We start from the raw sequence: 23,779 nt of genomic DNA, 5'->3' as shown, positions 1-23,779 counted from the left end.
CAGCGGCTAAGTCGGGCATGACGGGAAAGTCGGTTAGGGCGGAGTTCGGGTTGACGCAATGGAAGCACCACTAGAAATAAATACTCTGAAAAGAGCACATTTAGTCTAGCCGAGGAGTGAAAACATTTGAGCAGATGTCGCTTGATTGATTCCTTTCTCCTAATTTCTTTTTTATTTTGTGGTGTGTGTCTTGAGCGCCTCGCAACGATGCAGTCTTTTCGCCAATACCGAAGCATGCGCAGAGACCTGCAAAAGAGCATTAAGCTGCACGGTCCGTATGCCGCTGCTGGCGATCGTCACGTACAGCCGACTGATGATATCTTGGAGGATGCCGATGATGCCAGATTGGAAAAAGGCATTCATTCAATGGACGGTCACGGCCAATCGCCATACTCCACGCCCGGAATCGTTCTCCACGACGGCCAGAAAGTGACTGTTCCTGGAGTGAACCTCCGCCGCGCATCCGAAATCTGTGAGCGTGTCAACACAAAAACACTATTCATTGTCGGGTTTGATGGCCCAGACGACAAGCTCAATCCCAAAAACTGGTCTATAGGGAGGAAATGGGCGACATTGGGCATTGTCGGCACAACGGGTATGCTTGTTGGATGGGCTTCATCCATCGACTCCACTGTGATTAAACAAGGGCAGGAGGCGTTCGGAGTCAGCGAGGTTGCCGAATCTCTCGCAACCGCGCTGTTCCTGATCGCATTCGGCTTCGGATCTTTGGTAGCAGCACCCTTTTCCGAGACTGTTGGGCGGAATCCAGTCTACATAGCGACGCTTTCCATTCTTATGATTTTCACAATGGCATCGGGTCTGGCTCCAAACTTCGGGGCTCAGCTTGCTTTCCGCTTTTTAGCCGGATTGTTCGGGTGTACACCGATGACAACCTTTGGCGGCAGTATGGCGGATATCTTTGACCCTATGGACCGCACATATGCCTTTCCAGTTTGTTGCACGTTGTCCTTCCTGGGCCCGTTCTTGGCTCCAATGGTTGGAGCTTTCATTGGCCAAAGCACGCACATCAGCTGGCGCTGGACCGAATGGGCTACGCTGATCATGGCTGCGTTAGTGACCGGTGCTATCTTCCTGTTCGTTCCAGAAACTTATGGTCCTGTGCTATTGCAGTGGAAGGCGAAACACCTTCGGGAGATAACTGGTGACCAGCGGTTTATGGCAGAGATTGAGCTTCGCCAGACGTCGCTTGTGACTCGGTTGATGCACAGCTGCTCCCGCCCCTTCCATTTATTCTTCCGGGAGATAATGGTAGCACTCTTTACCATGTATCTGGTCGTGGTCTACATCGTCTTATTCGGGTTCCTGACGGGCTATGAGTTCATCTTTGGTAGGACATATGGGTTCACCCAAGGGTCTGTGGGCCTGACATTCATCGGCATGAACATAGGATTCCTCATCGCCTTTGCCATGGTGCCGCATATCTACTTCTCATACAAAAAGCGGCTCCTGAATGCGATTGAAAATGGACACAATGGGTTGCCGCCGGAAGAGCGACTTTGGTTCGCTATGTACGGAGCGCCCTGGCTACCAATCTCTCTTTTCTGGATGGGCTGGACCAGCTATCCGTCTATCTCGTACTGGTCGCCGCTAGTGGCCTCAGTGGCTTTCGGATTCTCGGTCCAAGGGATCTTTATTTCCACATATCAGTACCTCATTGACACGTATGAACTCTTCGCAGCCAGTGCCTTAGTGAGTGCAACTTTCTTCCGTTATATCGCTGCTGGCGCGATGGTCATCGTGTCGATTCCGATGTATGGAAATTTGGGCGTACATTGGTCCCTCACATTGTTGGGATGTATTTCGGTCCTAATGACGCCTGTGCCGTATATTTTCTATAAGTATGGACATGTCATTCGGCAGCGCAACAAAAAGACGCCTTAAGGAGTGTGCCGGTGTGTTGTGCAATTATTCGGAGGCGAATGCAGTGAAATGGCGAGTCACGGCCAATACTAGTCAGTGTGAATGGAATTTGCGTAAATAAAAGCTAGTAGATACAATTAATTTGATTCACCGAAGCACCAGTCGTACGTAGTTCACTGAGTACATAGAGTCCAGAATAGCATTACTGCTGATCCTCGCGGGTTTTGAATGCGGGCGGAGCTATCGGAAGAGGCCTTATTTTCAGGCAACAATCGTTGGCAGCCACGTGCCGGGCAGACAAACGATGCAAAAGTAGTGGTCATCTTTTTAGACAGTCCGTTCAAGTCCAACCTTTGTGTTGAATCCATCTCACAAGACAAGTGTGTCTGTGCTTCCATCTCGGATAAATCTCCGTTAGCGCTGCCAGCTATCCAGCATTTAGTCCACACAGCAATAAACGATATGTACCATTCGTTTACGGTACGCAACCATGGTTAATATCACACATCCAATGATTGGCTCGGTCCGCTTGCGTCGGCCAAAATCCGTTTCTCAGCCGCTCGGTGAGATTCCGAGGACGGCAGACCTTCTCCATTACTTGAGCTGAGCTACCCCGGTGGCCAGGTTTGGTGAGTGGAGCCCGTGGGGTGTCGCATGCGGAGAGTCTCAAAGTCCCCGGAATCGGGTCACGCACTCCGTAGGGACAACAGACTGGCAACTGGATCTCTCGGTTCGGTCTATGTATGAGCATTCTTCATTCTCCGGATGATAAGTCAATTGCCCGATAGCAATAAGGCCGACCCGGATCGGTATCGGCTCATCGCGTCAGCCCTCACGTTGATCACCTGTCCTGTCGGCCTTGCAACGCGCACTCGGTTTCGGCTACATTTAATGCCTCATAGACCAGAGCATACGGGTGTCATCCTTGCGTCAAGGCGTCCACAGCAAGCCAATCGCGCATTGGCAATGCTAAGCATTTGTCGACTCTCCACTTCGAGTGGGTTTGGTCCCGGGTTCAGACATGGTCATTGGAGGGTTTGAAGACAAGCACGACAAGCATTTCATACTTTCCCTGCCAAGTTGCATTTTTCCAATGTCTGGTGATCAAGACCTCCCACCTCAGCGGGTCTCGCAGGATCCTGTGCGAGATTTCCAGCAGTAGTAGCCTACAGAAGGCCCGGAGGACGGAATGCCCCTCCACTTCCTCGGAGTTAATGGCACCCTTCTCGCCTCGGCCGTTATACCTTCATGGCTTATGGCTCCATGAAGGCGGTAGAGAACCGAGAGACGTTAGTAGCTTGTGCCCCTTTTATTTCTTTACTCTTCACCTCATAATTGTCCCCTTCCGTCGGACACAATTGACTCAGAATCGAAACGGGAAAAATAAGTCATGATGCAGGGCGAGGCACTTCGTTTTGCCCAGATCTTCTTGATCGTGTGCCCTTCGTTCATTCTCTTCGGTTACAATCAATCCGGTGTCGGAGGCTTGACAGACTTCCCTTCGTGGGTAAGGCAGTTCCCTGGGATTGACACAGTCAATACCACTGGCGCTCAGAAATCCCACAACGCTACAGTGCAAGGCGCCGTGGTTGCTTCTTACACCCTTGGTGCTCTCTTTGGGTCCCTGATTTGTACGTGGATTGGCGACATCCTCGGTCGGCGTCGGACTATCTTTGCTGGGGCGTGTATTGCTTTGATCGGCCAGGCATTAGAATGCTCGGCTTATGCTCTCGCACAGTTCACAGTCGGCCGGGTAATTCTCGGTTGGGGTGTGGGTATGCTGAGCGCTACAGTGCCGGTCTGGCAGTCGGAGTGCTCACCGGCGGATAAGAGAGGGAGAAATGTTGTGTTGACAGGCATGTTTATCGCCTTTGGTTTTGCCATGACACAGTGGATCAACTTTGGTTTCTATCATATGCAGGAAAGGTCCGCGTCATGGCGAGGGTCGCTGGCAATCCCAGCGCTGTTCTCTTTGACTATCATGGGTAGCATATTCTTCCTACCAGAATCTCCTCGCTGGCTTGTTCTCAAGAATAGATCAGATGCTGCACAGCAGACCCTTGCCAATTTGAGACAGAAGGATGTGGTATCGCCTGAGATTATGCACGAATTGCGTGGAATTGAAGTCTCCCTGGAGGAATCATCAAGTGGGAACATGGGACTGAAAGACATCTTCACAATGGGGGAGGAGAAGCTCTTCTACAGATTCCTTCTCTGTATTCTCCTACAATTCTTCCAGCAGATGACCGGCGGTACTCTCATTTCAGTCTACATCCCCATCATATTCGAGGATAATTTACACCTAGGCGCCAGTTTGTCGAAGGTTCTTGCCGCATGCGCTCTGACATGGAAATTCCTCTGTTGCTTTGTCGGCTTCTATGTCGTGGACCGAATCGGACGCCGGGCTGCGTTTATGATCAGTGGTGGTGGCATGTCCATGTGCATGCTGGCACTGACAGTGTCCAACTCATTCTCAAACAACCATACTGCGTCCATTGTCTCGGCTCTGTTTATTTTCGTGTACAACTTCTTCCTTCCGGTGGGATTCTTGGGAGCGAACTTTGTTTACCCGGCGGAGGTTGCCCCGGTTCGTCTGCGAGTCGCCATGCATTCCTTTTCGATAGCGAATCAGTGGCTATGGTAAGCATCAATGTTCTATTACTGAGAGGATGAGAATGCTAATCTGGTTCACCGGACTAGGATGTTTGTCGTTGCAATGATTACTCCTACCGCAATCGCCGACATTGGCTACCGCTACTACATCGTATTTACTGTCATTGGCGGTCTTATCCCGCCTGTAGTTTATCTCTTCTACCCGGAGACAATGAATCGATCCCTTGAAGAAGTCAATCAGATCTTCCACGACGCCCCATCTATTATGTCCGCCGTCAAGATGTCCAGAACCCTCCCTATTGGTGATAGCATTATGGAAGAGATTGAAGGAAAGAAAATGGCTGAAGAGATTGAATGAGACATGCCAAGTGTTCTTGCTGATGTGTACCAGAGCACTACGAAAGAGCTCGGGCATTTAGGATAGAAGAGGTGGCAGAGGCTGCTGAAGTTATGCTTTTCTTTTATTTTCTTGTTAACTTTACTCTAAACACTGTTTTCTGCAAAGGTTCGGCCCCGACTCAACATTTCCAACCCCAGTATGTACTCAATATCAGGTATGCTTTTGAGTTATAGATTCGATCATTTCCTTGGCCCTATATTCATTAGCGAGAGGCACTCTTCTATTCAAGGGAGTCGGACTTACACGTCTCCAAGCGCCACCATGCACACGGTCTGCCAGATTCCTAGGCCAATGCGTGGCGTGACTCCGCGGTACAGCCCCCGTATCCCACTTTGCGCATATATGTACCGGAAGGTGCTCCCAATACTGAGCTTTGTGGGGCGGTTGGGATCGGCCTTTAGGCTCTGCATCTCTACCCGAATTACCTCGATGGGCTGGTTCCAGCTAGCCAGAGCGCCTCCAACGCCCGAGGCAAATATCTTCTCCACGACGCCCAGTCGCTCCTCGCGCCCTTTATCCGTGGCTCTACGGATTGCGTCCTCAACTAGTCGGGAGAAGCCAAACCGAGACCCCCAATTGGTGACTTGCCGAATTGCTACCGCATTGACTCCTTTATTGATTCCTCGCAATCCCTCCGTCCGAAACATCGTAACAAATGTCTCTAGGGCACCCGGTGGTTTCAGCCCGGCTGCTGCTTGCTTCAGTCGAGTAATCTCCGCTGTCTTCATACAGGTACAGAACCCGACCGTTGCGTACGCCTGAGCCGCACCACCGACCATGCCTCCTGCGATGCCGGACAGGAATTCGGAGGCACCAGCCGTCCGCGAATGATACTCGACTTCGGAGGCCACAAAGAGCAGAACAGCGCCTTTAGTGGATGCCTCAATCCAGGCCCATGGAATTAGGCCTTGGTAATCTACTCAATTTATCGGAGGGGGTCAGTGGTATGAACGCTCGTGTATCGTGATCGGTGAGGGCGGCATACAACCGGCAATTCCTCCTCGCGACCAAACGCGTCTCAGGGCTGTGATAAATGAATCCGACCTATTGGCTGCCATTGTGGTCTTGATAACCTCCAGTGGCTATTTCTCGTTAGACGCACATCTGGTAAGGGAGGAAACCGACATAGACTGACCTGCCCAAGTGTGGTGACCCTTGAATGGAATCAATACGATATCAACGAACTGCAGAACAAGTGACAACGTACTCGAACATATTTAAGCTAGCGCCAACTGGATTACAGGAACAGTCAGACGATGCGGTAAAGACCAATAGATATGATGGGGCTGGGTCAGTTACGCAAAAGATTACTCGCTCCAACGTCCCTTTTCTTGATTCCGGCATCAGGGGCGGACTGCTGGAGAGGAGACATATTTGTGAGACCGATAAGACGTCGCAGTATGATCGGCAATATAGTAAACACGAGGTAGTCTCATCCTCTACGTCTCCAAGAACATGTCTCTATAAGTGTGTTTTGTTTATACAACGTTAAGCCGATCCTACTTCCCCATTCCGCCGATTTTCGGAGCAATGGGTATCTCCATCTCTACTCCCACACAGAGCTTGCGATCCTGGATATATTGGACAAGAAACTAGTGTTATAACTTCGATCCACTAGCAAATATATTCCCCGACAATCGGACGTCGGTGTTGGCGAAAACTCCAATCGCATTGTCCGCAATTACCGATATATATTTTCACGGAGTGGATAAACTGCGGCCGGGTAGGCCAAGAAGGGATCACTATACCCGCAAAATATTAATAACAGCGAATGTGATAGGGAGCTTGGATAGTCATTGGATGATCCACAAAAAAGAAGAAAAGGAGACCATCTTACTCCCCGCGTGCTAATGGGTCTGTGGCTGACCACGGACTGCTGGTCACTGTGAGACCTCTCGGGAAACATCCGATCTTTAGCTACGTAGCTCGAATGTCACTAACCCTAATTGAATAGCGCATTTTTATATCGTCATAGGGTTTAGGCTTCGGGGCGGCGGGATGAGTGCGCCGGACGCCACACAGACCTCTCAGATATGATATCCTGCAGGTCCACCGTTCCACCGTGAGGTTCCGAATCCTTATACACAGCACATTCGAGAGGCTCAGCATTATAGACGATGGCAAAATGTCAGACCACGATGACATCATGTGGACAAGCCACCGAAGCCACGACTCCACGTGACCCATCGGTTCTGGACCAGTCTCATTGGCCCGGGACTCCCACGTGACCGCTGTTTTCGTTGATGCGATTCATTCCATCCACTGATGGCAGCCTCCGTTAAGACCGGAAAACTTCTCCTTTCCTCCTCTCATGTTCTAGCGCCCCGTTCAATCAGCCTTGCCCACTTTATGGCGTCACCGCATTAAAGACCCTTATTTCGGGCCATTCCCGCTCTATGGGCTCTACAACAAGACGGGACTGACTATCAATGGATGGCTATTCTCCTCTGCGCTCTAAAGGTCGAGTACTACGAACACTAGGATGTTGAGTGATCCCACCGACGGTGCGGTGTCGCGCTTGGGCGCGCCCAGCACAGAACCATCTTCCGACGTAATCCAGCCCTCTAGCATGGGGAACCCTAAGATCCGGATTCCGCGCTTAGGTACCGCCCCCGTCACAACTCACCGCCCACGCACCAGCCGGGCGTGTGCCCCCTGTCATCAGAGGAAGACCAAATGTGACGGCCAGAAGCCTCAATGCAAACAATGTCGTCACTTGGCTATCCCTTGTACGTATGTGGGGTCAAAACGAGAACGACAAAAGTGTGCCCTGGCATCCGTCCAAGCGAGGGTCCAGTCTTATGAGTCTCTGTTGCAACGAATCATAACGGAAAGCAGCGAGGATCCATCCAAGTTCAAGCTGATTGAAGAACTGATCACGGTATGGATGTCCGTCGGTCAGGCATACGGCGGAGTCGTTTGGCGTTAGGGAAGTATGCTAACCCCTATCTAGAGACACTTCGAGGGGACACCGACGATACTTGCACCGCTTCTGGCGCTAGGGTCCCCTTCGGACCGAAGCCCGTCCCCGTCCAAACATGGCCTAACGTTGTACCGAATGCTTGCCTCGTGGATGTCCCATGCCCGCAGTGAGACCCAACCACTTGCGCAGAAGCCACCCATCCAGATCACCGAAATTCATCGTTGGACCTTGCTGGCGAACAATGACACTGCGAGCCATCTATTATCACTTTACTTTACGTGGGAGAATCCGACCTGGCAACTGATTGACAAGGATATGTTTTTCCATGACCTCGAAGGTGGTCACGGAAAGTTCTGTTCCGCATTATTGGTTACCGTATTACTCTTTTTTGGCTGTGTACGTGTGGCCAGCGACTGGAGAGGAGTGACACTAACCCGGAGCTCAGAGTCTATCCTACAATCTAGATAGGATCACAGATCGACGAGAAGAAAAGCTACTTAGCAAGAAATTATATGCCGAAATACAGCGTCTATGGGAGATCGAAAAACATATCGAGAATCTTCCTACTGCGCAGTCCAGCATACTGATTGGACTACTCTGCTGCACGTTCGGCTTAGACAGATTCGGCACCCAGTATATAATGCATGGCGCTCAGCTGTGCCTAAATTTAGGTCTACAGCATGAGTATCCCTCATACCTTTATGACGATGCACCAGATGAAGATGGACGGCTCGCTAGGTGCCATAAGTTAGTTTCCTGGGCAGTGTACGATGTTCAAGGGTGAGAAAAGTACATGCCGGCTTCGAACTGTTTCTTACTAACCTTCCACACAGCCTTGCTTCTCAAGTTTATAGAAAGGTACCAGCCTGGAAAGAGCCTCCGCCCGTAAAATTCTCCCCAGTTGAAGCGGCAGGATTAGATGCAGGTGTTGAATGGAGTCCCTATCCGTTTACCACTCCTATTTCCCAGCCATTCTTCTTCACGGCGGCGTGCTTCAGGTCTGACCTTGTTACTATAGTTCATCACATTGCCAAATTTGCCCTTCAGTTTCCAGATGCGGTCATGGGAAATGAGGATTGGGAGTACGGCCACCAATTGCATCAAAAGCTACTTCAGTGGAAGGCCACCTTGCCGCCTGTTCTTCTACTTGAACAAAATATAACCCCGCATGTTATCTGCTTACAGTTCGTCACCCTTTTTCACCTCGTTGCGGTTGAGGTGACTGACAGTTATTGTAGTGAATATTACTATGCAACGATTGCATCTCTCTGCCAGATCTTTTGTGCAAACTTGGGCTCGACGGATGACCAGATTCCGAATCCAGAAGAGTTTGATCCATACACAATAGTGTCGCAGGCTTTGGATGCCATGGGTTCCTTGATATTGCTATTCAAACGCTGTCATGGGTGGAAATCCCTCCCGGTTGTCATGCTGCACTATTTCTGTGTCGCAGGGGTTCACTCAATCTCGAAATTGAATGCCTATGACCCGATGTGGAGCTATGTTCTAGAGGATTGCGTCGTGGGCCTGTGGCACATGAGTTTAGGGTGGGGCCGATTATGTACCGCATTTCTTCGGACGATCGAACTGGTCTTGAAGCAGAGCAATCCGGACCCATCTCTCGTGCCTTCTAGGGTCGTGGAGATCTTCAGGAAACTCAACGAGGGCGATCTGTGGACGGTGACGGACATCTCATCCCTGGCGGCCGATTATGTGGTTCACCAAGTGGCTACTCAACCGAAGTCGAGTTCGAGCCCATGGTCTGCTTATCGGTCCCAAGGCTTGCAGAGTCTTATCCATGACATGGATAGCCTCTCCGTCAATCTCAGCTCTGAATCCCCGGAGTCCCTTGCATCCGTCAAGGAGCCCTATGACTCTCGCAGCTCCGAAGATCCTGACGTGCGAGATGCCTAAGGGATTATTGATACTTAACACTCTGTGCTACTGAGAATATTTGGAACTAACACGCTACATGGGGGCAGGGTTGCTTTCCATCTATCTCTTGCTTACTGTACACGTGACGTGGCGGATGACATGGAGGGCGGTTTGAAGGGTGCCTTACAACAAGGGTCAAGCCCCTATTTAGGGGGGTTTCTGCGAGCTACAGATATTCTTAAGGCTCCTCAGCCATCTGTCTTTATCGAGACACCTCGCTATCACAGAGGAAGACCCACACAAACCCTTATACCCGTTTCCTATCAAAAACAACGTGGCGGGAATGCGGTGCCGCATTTGGTGATGGTGGTGGGTATGCATCTGATTAGTATACGACAACCATCTAATTCGATGCAAAGCGGTTCAGATTGCCCGTAATACGGGTAGGCCATATATATAGAATATGGCGATCCTGCATATGACAAGAAGCTCGTTGTGACTTGCTCTCTAGAGGACGGAACCACCCTTTTTACGGCTTCCGGGAGTTCCGAGACAGAGAAGATGGGTTCGATCCCGGAATGTGAATTATCTTCCCTGCGGCATCACCTCAGATTCTCTTCGACAAACACAATGAGCATCTGGCCATTGAGCTCAGGAGCTTTATCACAGCGGCTTATGAGAGTCTCCATGGTTAGCCAGGTGAAGGCTGTAATGGAGTTTTGTTAAGCACATCTTGAGAACACGTAAGTCATGCAGGGCGTATGTCTCACCTTTGGCGAGTGAATAACTAATGAGTTTTGGCATCTGTCCAGTTTCCTCGTCAAAGTCTGTGTTTATACTCTCCCGATGGCAACGAGGCAGAGAATTACAGTAGGGCTTACTGTTTTCGCGGCCATTAGCGATGCGACCACAACTCTGAGATTTATGGAATCTATATGGGGAGGGTATCAGAAAGTCACAAGGGCTTCCAATTGCAAATACTTACAGTGGGCTATCATTAGCCTTACTGCACAATTGCACAGTAAAACAGATCGGACGTTCGTTACACAGATGGTAAAAGAATTGATGAACGTAGGTAGCCTAGCTGAACTCTGCCAGAAGCTCCATCTAACAAAAGTGTCATAACCTTGACTTCTTGCACAATAAATTCCTGTGACATCCTTTAGTTAGCCAAGGCAGAGAACCCGAAAAGGGTATTGTGGCCCAGGATATCGCACTAGCCAGTCCCCCGAACCTTTAGACGGTAGCTCGATTTATGTTTAACGCAACTCTTCTCTTCCCGAATAGTACGCAAAGTTTGAATTGGTGCGTCGGTATCAAGGTATGTTCCATACAGTTGCATGGCCGTGTCGTCATATAGGGAAAGGGATAGAAATCAGCAACAAGCATCAGCAAGTAAAGCTAGAATTCCCGATAAATTGTACCATACATACGAGAATGTAGCATAACATAAGAAAATGAGTTACAGCAATTTAGTGACGTTCACAGGAAAGAGATTAACTAATCCTATACTTTTTACCAAGAGCCCTAAAATATCAACTATAATCGGCTACCCTGCTGAAGCATTTGCAATAGACTCTTACTTCCCGGTGCTGCCAGTCCATTATCGTCAGTTGGGAGTTTCTGTGAAGCAAAGGCGAGAAATACGGCTTCCCAGTGTCCGTCGTTGAACTGGAACAGCAGAGCTCCATCTGAGTAGACACCGTTATCATACCGAGGAAGACTGCCCTGGTTCATGTGAATATTATGGATTCCAGATCCAAATGACGAACCAAAAATATAAATCGTTGCGGAGTTGTCGATCGCATTATCAAGAATGGGCCTCATCTTGTCCAGGATATCATTGTCACGGCCCGGAATATCGTGTGGCAAGACCAGTGCCGATTGGAAATCCAGAAGGCCGTTCATGCGATAAAAGTCAACACCATGTATACGAGGGTCTTCTAAATGATGGTGTGGGTAACGATAATGGTGGGAATCCTGGATTAGATAAAAACCAAGGTCCAGGTCTGAGAGGCTGTCTCTGATGGAATGGGTGAAGTTATCAGAAGACCAAAATACGAGGCGAGACTCTGCCCCATTAGATTTGATATTGATTGCAGCCCTCCGCTCACTCGAGGAGTCATCGGTGAAAAAGAGCTGGATGTGTGGAGTGGGATCGTACGGTCCATCAACGGTATACCTAGTGGGTTTACAAGCCCAGACGCCGTAGTGGGGGACAGGCATCTTCTTTAAATCGAAATCAGTCGAAGTTTGAGATAGGACACAGGATTGAAAAGAATGGTGTCTGTAGTCTACAAGGTCTGACTTGTGTTGCTTTGGTTCTGGAGGCCATGCTACTTATGCCTGAAGTGAGAGTCAGCATAGGTTACCCCAACCATAGAATTCTCCATCGTTACTAGCTGATTCCATAGAATAAACTTCTCATTCAGATCACACCACCAGATAGGCACTCCAGATAGAATTGCCAAGCCTGGGGGGTTAGACAAGTGATCAATACAGACAAATCTTATGATCTGTAGTGTCTGGTGGTCTAGGCCCTGACTGGGCAGATAGGAGCCGTTTGCGGATAACAACCGAAATAAGAGGTTCATGCCGCGCAATTAAGCTTGACGTTATTCTATCTTGGCATTGGACTAGCACAAGCTATGAGTCGGTTCTAGGCTTTGGCTATTAGGAAATTGATAGCCACCAGAGGCAAGTAGTATGTATGAACGTGAGTGAAAGAAAGGAGTAGATACCCAAAACCCAATCCGTGAAGATACGAGGTGGCCAGTTTCCAACAACCATGGGATTAGGTGTTCGGAAGTTGGGAGCATTCCCGACACCCATGATATATCCGAGATTCAAGAGTAAGAGAGATTAAGAGAAAGTAAAAAGGGGCGGTGGTAGCAAAGTAGGAAGATCAATTAATATCTAGGTAGTAATCAAACGAGATATGATAGCCTTAGGACATAGTTGAGGCACAGGAGCAGATACATTGCCACATACACTGTGCGACGGGTACATGTGGGAACACTAAAATCGGGCTCGTCAGCGGGCGAAGAACTGCGATGTACAGTTAATCCCCGAGGTACTGGGGCATAGGACAGTAAGTAAAATCATTCTATGGAACTATCCAGCAAAATGTGGGATGGAACACTGGGATCATAAAGCATGATAGTAGGCGCGATGACGCTCTGGCACCTAGATCAGTCCATGACGAATTCATGACTTCCTTACGCAATATCTTTCAGGTTCTAGACTTCAGCTTGTAGGACGTAAAACGTTATGCCTTCGTCGCCGCATGGCTATTGTATAATATTGTCAAGCTCACAAGAAGAGTTTGCGATTGAAACTAAAGGCTTCCGCTTGTCATATATATCCCTATCCTGTAACGTTTCCGTGAGCTTATTTTCTATATTTTTGACAAGAGAGTACTGCCAGTCCATTAACCAAGGTCTAATTAGATTTAAATGATTTAGATACCTATTTTGCTTAATAGAGCATTCGCTCTCCTCTTAAATGCTCAAACCACACTGGTTGGCTGCCTTAATATACCTCGCTCTTATCTGCGCAGACTGGGCTTTTGGAAGATTGCGGTACAGCATGTATGCGAGCCGGCGCAAGCTGTTGCGCTGATCAGAGTTGTTACTGCCTTAGATTCAGCCCCTGCATGCAATACCTGGACGGACATTACATCTGCTGCGGTGCCAATGGGGTGTGCAATGATGCAGTTATATCAAAATCTGCGCTGGATGTATCCAAGAATGTTGCTTCAGTACGTCTGTAAGTTATTATTGGACCGAATCTATCATATCTGGAGCACAGAAAATGCAAAAGCTCCTTAACCATGTAGAGAGTAATCATATTATCTATGCAGATGCCAAGTTCACAAAAATTGAAGTATTATCTTGCACTGTAATGCAATTGTAGAGCTTAGGAAGCTTTAGTAGTAGGCTACGTTGCGATCGCACTGGTGAGCGGAGTATATACACAATTAACTGGCTTCAAAGTCCTTCCTCGCGGCCAGAGCAATTTTATCTTCAACTAGGACTCGAATAGCTAGCATTGCTAACCCTTTGGCCGATTTGATTGCAATGGTATGAGCTTCCTCCGTTGCAGCCGCCGTCGCGAAATCTGGATTATGGCAAGCGACGCCCGAAGATACCGGGATGGCAAAAGCGCCGTGGAAGCTGGGCACCACATAGGATACATTGCCCATATCCGTCGAGCCAAATGCTTTCGGTTGAGCCTCCCGAGGCATGATAGTCTCGCCCACCGCGGCCATTTCTTTGACATACGTTTCACTGAGTGTATCGTTTACACGGAGGTCCATATATGTGGGAGACCTAGGATAATTAGTCGTGTATGGCCTGGAAAGTTTAGAACAGTAGGATATATTACTCACGGGATGTAGTTGATAGAGCATCCCGCAGCCGCGGCACCAGCCTCGAAGCATTTCTTGACACGATCTAATAGGTCGTTGGATCGCTTCGTTGTTGAACTTCGAATGCACCAGCTCATTCGCGTGTATTCTGGGATGACGTTCGGTGCAGCGCCGCCGTCCTCAAAAACGCCGTGGATGCGTGCGTCCGGTTCGATTTGCTGCCGTAGCAATGCCACATGATTGTAGGTGCAACGGCTGCGTCTAGCGCGTTACGACCATTCCACGGATCACCGGCCGCATGCGCCGTCTTGCCTTTGAACTCGACACGGAGCTTTTGGCTCGCAATCAGTCTCCATCCCGCGAGTCCGGAAAAGTCCCCTAAATTGAGCGACTCCTTGGACATTGGGTGTATCATGAAGGCTCCTGCAATAACCTCTGGGGGGCTGAAGGCGCCGGCTTCGATGAGCTTCACCTTACCTCCGCCCCCTTCTTCCGCCGGCGTACCAAGAATGCGCACACGCCCTGTGATCTTCAGGTCTACCAATGCGCGAGCAGCTCCCAGGAAGGCGGCCAGAGACGACGTGGCGACGAGGTTGTGACCGCAGGCGTGCCCGATACCAGGAAGGGCATCATACTCGGCGCAAAACACGACTAGACGGCCCCCACTCCCAACCTCGGCTTCGAAGCTCGTGTCGATATTATATGCATTTCTCGTGACTTTGAATCCACGCTGCTCCAGATAGGATGAGAGCGTATCGTGGGCGATAAACTCCGTATATCCCAGCTCTGGATTGTCGTGGATGACTTTGTTGACGTCCGTGCGCAGAGATGGGCTCAAGTCGTCAAGCTGAGCGCCGATGATGGCACGGGCTGCTCTGATGACTTGATCAGTCGGCATGCCGGTAGCCTCGTCACTGCATTTGACCTCAGTCATCTTGGGCTTGGGTGAAGGCTAATGTCCTGTGTGTGTGAGTGAGGACAGGCTGCGAGGCAGAGCATGAACGGAGTGGAATACGGCTGGCCTTTTTAAAGGAGGTCTGCTTTGCTGCCGGAATGACCACAGCGTGCCTCATTGCGTGGATTCAGTCAAAGCCATCTATCAGATGTGCTACTTCCAAGACGAAGTACGTACATGACGTCCCCTTTTAGCCGACCGCCGGCTATCTCAATGAGTCTATCTCAGTGGCCGCAGGAGCTCGACCAAGCGACTGTCGGCTACCCAGATATCCCGTCATTGCTGATTGGGGCGTAAACCCGGGGTAAGCGGCAAAGTTTCACTAGCTTCATTGCGTATGGCTCGTGGAGACTGCCTTTTCGGCCACGCACTTCGACACGAATCCCTCCCTCTGTCTCGTCGCTGCTATTATCCAAGCGTCAGTCGAGATTGACCCTTGCATCCATCCTTCTACTAGCCCTTGGTACATATGACCACATGGACTCGCCGTCTGCTCCCCGCTCATCCGAGGGGCGACGTGCGCCACGGTCACGCAGTGGATGCTGGACCTGCCGGACCAAAAAGGTCAAGTGCGACGAGGGAAGGCCACAATGCCGGCGATGTCTGCGGCTGAAGCTTCTCTGCGATTATACGCCCCGGCGGAAGGCATTTCAGATCGGACGGCAGATCGTCCAGTCACAGCGCCGGCGCCCTGCTGCAGACACAGCCGGTACGGACACCGCGCCCCAAACGTCGCCCACCAGGGATTGGTTCCAGTCATTTTTGAGGCAAGACGAAGCAAGATCCATCTCGACCTTTCGCATGCCAGTGCCCGCGACCAGCACGTCCTCGGTGGCACTCACGGCGAGCGACCATGAGGCCATCCGCTATTTCCGGACGACGTTTGCCAAGCTACACCACACCAAGAATCCGGATTACTCTCTCTATTCCATCATGTTCAAAGTCGCCGAGGTCAATCCGGTCGTGATGCACATGGTGCTGGCGGTGGGAGGGCGAGAGATGGAGTTTCAGAGGAATCTACAGAGCGGACATGAACTACTAGGGCGAGGAGCCGGTTCTCCTTTGTGGCATTACTCCCATGCCCTGAAGCTGATGGCCAAAGTCATCGGAAATGAAAGTTCCAACCGGTTCAATTTCGACTCGATCTACACCGCATTGTACCTCATGCTGTTTTATGAACAAAAATACGGTGACGACCAATGCGCTGGACTGGTTCACCACCTCAACGGTGCCGCGCAGATCCTCAAGCAACAATACAGCGACCAGATGAGCCTTTTACCCCCCGTTGCTCGAGCACATCAACCATGGGCTCTCTCCTCCCATGCCCATAGGCTGGCACCAAACCGCCACCTGTCCCTTTATGCTGCCCGACTCTTAATGTGGATGGTTAACTTTGACACTTCGGCGGCCTCCTATGGATTGGACAGTCAACTACATGCCACCCTATACGAACTCATGAGCACGACTACCCTTGACGGGCAGGCTGGTCACTACAGTCAGCCGTTGGAGAAATTCGAGCAGTTGCACCATTACTCTAGCCCACTGTACCGGATCGTGTGGGGCGATGGGTACCCCCAAACCGAATTACTGGATGACGTTGAAAATCGAAACGTGTTCTTCTTAGAGGGTGCATGTGTTCAACTGCGATTCATGGTAGCACAGCTGGCTAAATTCCAGGACGGTAGGACCGAGGCGGCGACGCGGTGGGCGTCCGACACTGAGCTTTCGATCGAGAACACCCGCAATAAGTTTTGCGATTTAATTGAAGTCGCGGCGGGGCTTTCTGCCTCCACGGACAACTCGCACCGGCTTGTTGCCAATCTCCGCCGGGTGGTGCCACTGTTTTACGCCGTGCTGATTTATTTTCTCCGCGTCCGATCGGGTCTCAGTCAATCTCGGACCCCGCAGCAAGTCGACTCGTTACGCCATATCATGAATCTGGCATTCCAGGCGCACAAATACGACGGGGAGAAGGCCATGGTGCGCATCGCGTGGCCATTGTTCATGGTGGCCCTGGAGACGAATGACCACCTCCACCGGGAGTGGGTCCTCAGCCGATTCCGTGCCATCCGTCAATTTGGCTTGAATTTCGAACGAGCATATCAGTTCTTGGTTCATGTTGTTGATGTGCAAAGCAAGTTGGGGGAACGTGTGGAGGTGCGGGGTATCTCTCCATCTCGTGATTTTGGCTTGTTTGTTCTCTAGGATTTCGTTTCATGAACAATCCGGGAGTCTAAACTTTAAACCACCACCGCTTGGACGGAATAGCCGACTGTCGCTTATTCCATACATGTTGGACAAGATCTTTCGCTCGTGGCGCTATGGCCATTCCATATCCAGTACTGTCCTTCAATTGCGGGGAAAAGGTTACGAAGAGCCTTGAAGCGGCACTCCAGTCGTTCTGTCTATATATAATGTCTCCTTCAATGTAGCTTCAGCCCCAGTTCAACGGTTGCATTTAACCAAGTCAAACCTTGCCCACAGTATGGCCGACAACAACCAACCAATTGAACCGAAGGTATCATGTCCACAGGAAACTCTCAAGGATGTTGAGCTAGGAGATCTCGATGTGCAATCGCTTACTCTGGAGGAGGACAAGAGGATTCTGCGCCGGATTGACCTCTAGTAAGTGATGTCTTATATGCCACAGGATTGCGACCCTCGCTCATCACAAATCCAGCCTTCTCCCAATGATGGCGGTTTCATACATGTTCCAATTTCTTGACAAGTCGGCTATGAGTTTCACATCCATTTTGGGTTTGACCGATGATCTGCATCTTCAAGGAGAGGATTACTCGTGGGCCAGCAGTATTTACTATTTCGGCTACTTAGCTGCGTCTTATGTTGCCGCGGTCTTGCTGGTTCGGTTCCCCGTTGGCAAAATGATTTCTACATCGATGTGCGTGTTCTGCTGGCTTCCTTCCGTTATACTTTCGTGGAGAGATGCTTACTTCAATTCCAGTGTTGTTTGGGGTGCCGTGTTGATGCTGACGGCAACGGTGTTCAGCAGCCAAGGTCTCATCGCGGTCCGTTTTTTCCTCGGTGTAACTGAAGCCGCTATTGCCCCCGGTCTCAGCATTGTTGTTTCCATGTGGTACAAAAGATCCGAACAACCCTTTCGCCATGGCATCTGGTTCCAGGGAATCACTATCGCGGGGATCTTTGGCGGGCTGGTTGCGTACGGGATTGGTCATGTGCAATCGTTCGCTCCATGGAAGGTATGAATGGTTGATGTCTTGATACGTTTCCAGGCACTTATTCATTGGTCCTTTCAGTCCTTGCATTATGTTCTGACTTTCCTTAGGCCGTGTTTCTCATTTTTGGCGCCATCACTATTGTCTGGGCTTTTATTCTTCTCTACTGGCTTCCAGACACCCCGATGAACGCAAGGTTTCTCGGGGAAGATGACCGACACAAGGCCGTTTTGAGAGTCCAGGAGAATATGACTGGCATCAAGAATGATGAATTCAAGGTTTACCAATTTATTGAGGCACTTTGTGACTTGAAATGCTGGGCCTTTGTCCTCATCCAAATCAGCTGCTCCATTCCCAATGGTGGGGTGTCCAATGTAAGCCGATAAGAAAAGCAACGAAGATATCACGGCGCTGACAAAGGACCTACCAGTTCGGCTCGATCATCATTGAAGGGTTTGGCTTCAGCACGCTGAATACACTGCTTGTTCAGATCATAACCTACGTGGTCCAGGGTGTCCTCGTCTATCTCTCTACGGCCGGTTGTTCTTGGTTTGACAACAGCCGAACGTATTGGATGGTATGGAACTCGGCCCTTTCGATTGTTGGAGCTGCTATGGCTCGGCAGATATCCCCCGATAATGTTTGGGCTCGATTTATCGGGTACTGTCTGGCAGGCGCTTACGCCGTAAACTTTCCGTTGACGCTGTCAATGTCGACGGGCAACATTGGAGGGTTCACGAAGAAGACCACGGTGAACGCTATGGTACAAACGCGCCCCCCCCTTTGCATCATCTCTCTCCAGTGAAAAGTTATATACTGAATGCTTTCAGGTCTTTATCGGATACTGTGCCGGAAATATCATTGGACCGCATCTATTTTTCCCTGATGAAGAACCGTCGTATCCATCGGGCTTCCTAGCGATGTTAATATGTTTTGTCATCTCGCTTGTACTGTCCCTTTGTCTGAGGTACTATCTTATCTGGGAGAATAATCGTCGGGATCGCCTTGGACATATGGATAGTGGCGATTCTTTCGAACCTCTCGATGCTACCATCCTTGACAAGACCGATAAGGAGCTCTTGCAGTTTCGCTATGTTTATTAAAACCAGCCCTATGTTTAGGACGAAGGCATCATCGTAGGATCAAAATGATGCCCTGTTTATCCAGCCCTAGGGTATTGCTACGCAAGGTTTAACTTGTCACATATAACAAACATCAATTAATAAGACAACGATTGCATATGAGAGTCTTTCCGTTACTTTTCAGTCTTTCGTGTGTATTGAGATTTGTATTTTCTTTGTAAGCCAGGGACATATTTTTTTGGATCATCAAAAGAGTAGATTAGCTACTCCCAGCTACTGCCCCGATTCATGTTCTTCACTCACAGTAAATGGTATAATGGAGAGGATGGAACATGTATCTCTCCTTCCTTTTTTTTAACTTGCACTGTGTAGGTGAAACACATCTTCTTCCCTCACGATTTCCGTCTCACTAATTCCTCTCCGCCGCCTCCAATTCATCTCCGTATTCGTAACATACCCTTCCCTGTACAACTGTCCGTAGAACTCCCTCGACTCCGCCCTCGACCTCCACCGGAGAATATCATAAGAACTAGCCCTCGTCATCGCCGCATCGCGCTCCCGAGTTGTCATGTTCAAACCGCCATCGACAACATGTACATTGACTGCACGAGCGCGGAATTCATCGCCCATCAAGATGTTCTCAGTCGGAGTCACGAAGATCGTGATGTGTGATGGAGGGATAGGATACGCAAGGAGATAGTCCAAGGCGGCCCTGTCTACGCCAGTGACGGGGCCGATCACGAAGCGATGTCCTCGGTCGATGGCCGCATTGATCCGGGGTACGTAGTGGGTGTGGAAGTAGGTGTTATCTGGGCCTGTGTCGACAGGGCCAGAGATAAATGCTGTCTCTGCATTTCGAGGGGTTGGTGGATGGGATGTCATTTTGTGTATTGTCTGGGGAACTACGGTGTTTGATGGGGATGGCGCTGGTGCTGGTTTATATAGGCTGTGTTGCATGGTGTCAGCCTTATGGGGCTGTGCACCTGGAGTGGGGAATTCTGTTTGGTGATTATTTAACCTTGGGGAATGACTCAATAGTACCAACGGCAAGTTGGAGTGCTTATAATTCTGGTAACGTCTTTAGCCTGTTGGTGTTGTGTACGAGAGGTTGGACTTGCAGAGTGTTCTAGAATTCGCAATGTCTTCATCGAACCCTGGCAAGCGGATTGAGACCATGGCTGAAGCAAACAATGAGATTGCAACCTCAGGCTCGTTGATATTAGGAGAAGGTTGATTATCAGGACGAGACAGTGTGTAGTGCTACATTACTAAAATGCATTGGTAGTCCAGCATCTAGGGCCTGGTGTTGGTTCACATAAGGTATTGGTCCATGCGTAGGCCCGTATGAAGTTTACATACCCACGACGACACTGCGATTGGCAAAAGAAAATCACCGATCGACAAGACAGCCTGGGGCAGTATGCCTGTACTAGCATGGGTCTTTGCGTATTCGGCACTTATTCCGGTGTGGATGAGATGCTGCCATCGGATGTCGCGATGGCGTGCTTTTAGCCTCGCATTAGATTGATAACAATCAGAATACATAAGCCATGATCTCTCTCGCATTGTTCGCCGATGCCTACCACCACGTGGCTACCATGAGGATATTGACTGCTAACTTAATTCTGGCCGCCTCGGCGCTGGCCCTGGATCAAGCGCCTCTTCGCGTCCAAGATGGCGGCGCTGGGAATATCCCGGAGATCACCCACCAAAATGCCACTCACGGTCGTCCGAACATTGTCTTTATTTTAGTAGATGATCAAGACCTGCAAATGGACTCGTTGTCCTACACGCCGCATACGAACCACTACATCAGAGACCAGGGAGTCTTCTATAAGAATCATTTCGTCACAACAGCACTGTGTTGTCCGTCCCGTGTGAGTCTGTGGACCGGAAAACAGGCGCATAATACCAATGTCACCGAGATCTATCCACCATATGGTACGTTTCATTAGTGCAATGAAGACAATCGCTACGCTTACATATTTATTCAGGGGGATATCCGAAATTCGTCTCAGAAGGTCACAATGAAAACTGGCTGCCGTTGTGGCTTCAAGACGCCGGCTACAATACCTACTACACCGGCAAGCTCTTCAACGCGCACACGGTAGAGAACTACAATTTACCATTTGCCAAAGGCTTCAATGCTTCCGACTTCGTTCTGGATCCATACACCTACCAATACCTCAACCCGGTATATCAACGCAACCACGACCCGCCCATCTCCTACGCAGGACAGCACACCATCGACGTGCTCAGGAAGAAAGCACTCGGGTTGCTCGATGACGCAGTTGCAGAGAGCAACGAAAGACCCTTCTTTCTCACCATTGCACCCATCGCGCCGCATTCTAACTTTGAAATGACCAATGCGAGCGACTACACGACGTTTCGCTTCTCAGCGCCGATCCCATTGGAACGGCACAAGGATCTGTTCCCCGACGCGAAGGTGCCGCGGACAAAGCATTTTAATCCGGACACGGTAGGTCTATCTCTCAACTGTTGTCAAACCAAGCTTAGCTGGAGGATTAATCATCAAACCAGCCCAGCGGAGTCAACTGGATTAGTACTCTCCCCCAGCAAGACCAGAGCAGTATCGATTCGAATGACGAGTTCTATCGCTCCCGTCTCCGCGCACTTCAAGGGGTTGATGAAATCGTCGAACAGGTTGTCCAGCGTCTAGAGGATGCAGGGGTCCTCGATAATACGTATATCTTCTATACATCCGACAATGGTTATCACATCGGCCAACACCGATTGCACCCCGGCAAGGAATGTGGCTTTGAGGAGGATATCCGTGTGCCCATGTTCATTCGAGGGCCTGGTATCCCGATTGGTGGGGAGGTCGACTTCGTGACTACCCATATCGATTTAGCACCCACTATCTTTGAGATAGCTGGATTGGATCTCAAGGAAGAATTTGATGGTACTCCCGTACCGCTGACGGAAAGGGAAGTCCTAGAGGAGAAATCATCGAAGAGTCGACACGAGCATGTCAACGTGGAATATTGGGGGAAGGCGGGATTTGAAGGCGAGATGAGCCGTGCGCGTAAGCTTTTTATAGCTTTGTCTTTCATTAGTTGTTTTGCTGATGTCTGGCCCCAGCGGATGGAGGCCCGATTGCCTTCCGGAACAATACATACAAGGCTCTCCGCGTTTTGGGACATGGTTATAATCTCTATTACTCCGTATGGTGTACGAATGAACATGAGCTGTATGATCTAACGGTGAGTATCCTGCATTGGCGTCTATTCTTCAAGGTTATATCACTCATTGAAGAACAGACCGACCCCTATGAACTGAATAATCTCCATCCCTCTGTGTCCGGCAACAGCGAGCAGCAATTGCTGGGATATCCAATTGAGAAGGTGATCTCTCGCTTAGACGCCCTGCTGCTCGTTCTGAAATCCTGTAAGGGAGTCACCTGTGTGAGGCCATGGGAGGTGCTTCACCCTGCTGGTGACGTCCAAACGTTGAGTGATGCTCTGGGTGATGTCTTTGATGTGTTCTATGATGAGCAGGTTAAGGTCGAGTACGGGTGGTGTGAGGAGGGTTATATCGTGGATGCCGAAGGACCGCAGGTTCCCTCTATATACCAGGGCACGCGGTGGAGTGATTGGTGGTGACGTACTCTTTTGACTGGTTTGAGGTACGGAAGGAATATACCTGCTGGTAGGTGTAAAACATATATTGTACATATGTAGAACTGCGAATACATGCCGTCTTGGCTGTTGTATTGAACAGATTGGTTATAGGATATTGAATATACGAGACTGATGCATACACAATACCAAGGATAGCCACATTTCATACGGCAACAAATACTGTCGTCAAATGCAAACAAGTATACAAAATATCATGAATGTAGTTGCCCTTGCTGGGCTGGAGCTTATGTTATCACAACAGCAATAGAAGCGTGAAATCTTGCTATTCTTTATCAAATCAATTACAAATGTCACCAATTGGTGTATCGAAGTGAATATGAGCTATAATACGGCGAAAAGTAAAAACTGTTAACCAATATATCCTAATGGGCTTCCAACCATTCTGACCATCGAATGGCACCAGGTATAGCCATTTAGAAGAAAGCACGCGCAGCGAGAGCAACGACACCGGTAAGGAGAGCGCCGAAGTGAAGTTGGTTGTTCGAAGCAGCACCGGTGAACAGGGGGTTAAGGCTGGAGGAACTATATCGATAGTATTCAATCAGTATCACGTTCCCCCAGTGTCCAAAGTTGTAGATATCATCATGTGTACTTACGTCAGGTTGCCCGAGAAGTGGCCAGAGGAGGTGGCAGCAGGCACAGGGGACATGTAGGTGGAGCTGCCAGACACAACAGTCACGCTGGGACAGCTTCCAGGGTGGGCTGGGTTGCAGCCACCAGGAATTCCAGCAACGCTGCTGAAGCCAGATGCGGTCACAGCGGGCACGGGGGAGAGATAAGTCGAGCTACCAGTCACCACAGTCACGCTGGGACAGCTGCCAGGGT

General features: G+C 49.8%; 11 protein-coding genes across 11 annotated transcripts; 6 read left to right on the top strand and 5 right to left on the bottom strand.

Annotated features, from left to right (window-relative positions):
- Positions 1-207: 207 nt before the first annotated feature.
- On the top strand, positions 208-1,902 carry ANOM_008254 (MFS transporter; the record flags this gene model as incomplete). Its single annotated transcript, XM_015553510.1, has 1 exon — positions 208-1,902. The coding sequence occupies one exon, from the start codon at positions 208-210 to the stop codon at positions 1,900-1,902; it is 1,695 nt and encodes a 564-aa protein (XP_015403953.1).
- A 1,369-nt stretch (positions 1,903-3,271) lies between these two features.
- Positions 3,272-4,852, top strand: ANOM_008253 (hexose carrier protein; the record flags this gene model as incomplete). The annotated part of the gene is made up of 2 exons (XM_015553509.1): positions 3,272-4,521; positions 4,582-4,852. The coding sequence occupies 2 exons, from the start codon at positions 3,272-3,274 to the stop codon at positions 4,850-4,852; spliced, it is 1,521 nt and encodes a 506-aa protein (XP_015403948.1).
- Positions 4,853-5,044: 192 nt separating this feature from the next.
- ANOM_008252 (DNA replication protein YHM2) lies at positions 5,045-6,266 on the bottom strand (the record flags this gene model as incomplete). The annotated part of the gene is made up of 6 exons (XM_015553508.1): positions 5,045-5,087; positions 5,138-5,810; positions 5,880-5,976; positions 6,030-6,048; positions 6,102-6,126; positions 6,194-6,266. The coding sequence occupies 6 exons, from the start codon at positions 6,264-6,266 to the stop codon at positions 5,045-5,047; spliced, it is 930 nt and encodes a 309-aa protein (XP_015403947.1).
- A 1,110-nt stretch (positions 6,267-7,376) lies between these two features.
- ANOM_008251 (putative C6 transcription factor) lies at positions 7,377-9,731 on the top strand (the record flags this gene model as incomplete). The annotated part of the gene is made up of 4 exons (XM_015553507.1): positions 7,377-7,775; positions 7,848-8,213; positions 8,263-8,597; positions 8,651-9,731. 4 exons carry the CDS (start codon positions 7,377-7,379, stop codon positions 9,729-9,731), a joined length of 2,181 nt encoding a protein of 726 aa, XP_015403950.1.
- Positions 9,732-11,231: 1,500 nt separating this feature from the next.
- ANOM_008250 (YukJ family protein) lies at positions 11,232-11,918 on the bottom strand (the record flags this gene model as incomplete). Its single annotated transcript, XM_015553506.1, has 1 exon — positions 11,232-11,918. One exon carries the CDS (start codon positions 11,916-11,918, stop codon positions 11,232-11,234), a length of 687 nt encoding a protein of 228 aa, XP_015403949.1.
- Positions 11,919-13,671: 1,753 nt separating this feature from the next.
- On the bottom strand, positions 13,672-14,995 carry ANOM_008249 (M20 family metallopeptidase; the record flags this gene model as incomplete). Its single annotated transcript, XM_015553505.1, has 3 exons — positions 13,672-14,023; positions 14,083-14,279; positions 14,315-14,995. 3 exons carry the CDS (start codon positions 14,993-14,995, stop codon positions 13,672-13,674), a joined length of 1,230 nt encoding a protein of 409 aa, XP_015403942.1.
- Positions 14,996-15,493: 498 nt separating this feature from the next.
- On the top strand, positions 15,494-17,221 carry ANOM_008248 (Zn(II)2Cys6 transcription factor; the record flags this gene model as incomplete). Its single annotated transcript, XM_015553504.1, has 1 exon — positions 15,494-17,221. One exon carries the CDS (start codon positions 15,494-15,496, stop codon positions 17,219-17,221), a length of 1,728 nt encoding a protein of 575 aa, XP_015403943.1.
- Positions 17,222-17,501: 280 nt separating this feature from the next.
- ANOM_008247 (uncharacterized protein) lies at positions 17,502-19,313 on the top strand (the record flags this gene model as incomplete). The annotated part of the gene is made up of 5 exons (XM_015553503.1): positions 17,502-17,641; positions 17,697-18,234; positions 18,321-18,584; positions 18,641-18,973; positions 19,041-19,313. 5 exons carry the CDS (start codon positions 17,502-17,504, stop codon positions 19,311-19,313), a joined length of 1,548 nt encoding a protein of 515 aa, XP_015403956.1.
- A 333-nt stretch (positions 19,314-19,646) lies between these two features.
- On the bottom strand, positions 19,647-20,174 carry ANOM_008246 (uncharacterized protein; the record flags this gene model as incomplete). The annotated part of the gene is made up of 1 exon (XM_015553502.1): positions 19,647-20,174. The coding sequence occupies one exon, from the start codon at positions 20,172-20,174 to the stop codon at positions 19,647-19,649; it is 528 nt and encodes a 175-aa protein (XP_015403957.1).
- A 716-nt stretch (positions 20,175-20,890) lies between these two features.
- Positions 20,891-22,915, top strand: ANOM_008245 (sulfatase family protein; the record flags this gene model as incomplete). The annotated part of the gene is made up of 5 exons (XM_015553501.1): positions 20,891-21,233; positions 21,287-21,771; positions 21,834-22,338; positions 22,395-22,516; positions 22,574-22,915. The coding sequence occupies 5 exons, from the start codon at positions 20,891-20,893 to the stop codon at positions 22,913-22,915; spliced, it is 1,797 nt and encodes a 598-aa protein (XP_015403954.1).
- Positions 22,916-23,367: 452 nt separating this feature from the next.
- ANOM_008244 (uncharacterized protein) lies at positions 23,368-23,779 on the bottom strand (the record flags this gene model as incomplete). Its single annotated transcript, XM_015553500.1, has 2 exons — positions 23,368-23,476; positions 23,551-23,779. Coding segments are annotated over 2 exons (338 nt in total), but the record flags the coding sequence as incomplete, so codon positions are not given.

This window comes from Aspergillus nomiae, assembly GCF_001204775.2.
Source record: "Aspergillus nomiae NRRL 13137 chromosome Unknown contig00297, whole genome shotgun sequence".
NCBI lineage: Eukaryota > Fungi > Ascomycota > Eurotiomycetes > Eurotiales > Aspergillaceae > Aspergillus > Aspergillus nomiae.
Note: the sequence above shows the minus strand (reverse complement) of the source record. Positions and strands in the feature narration are given on the sequence as shown.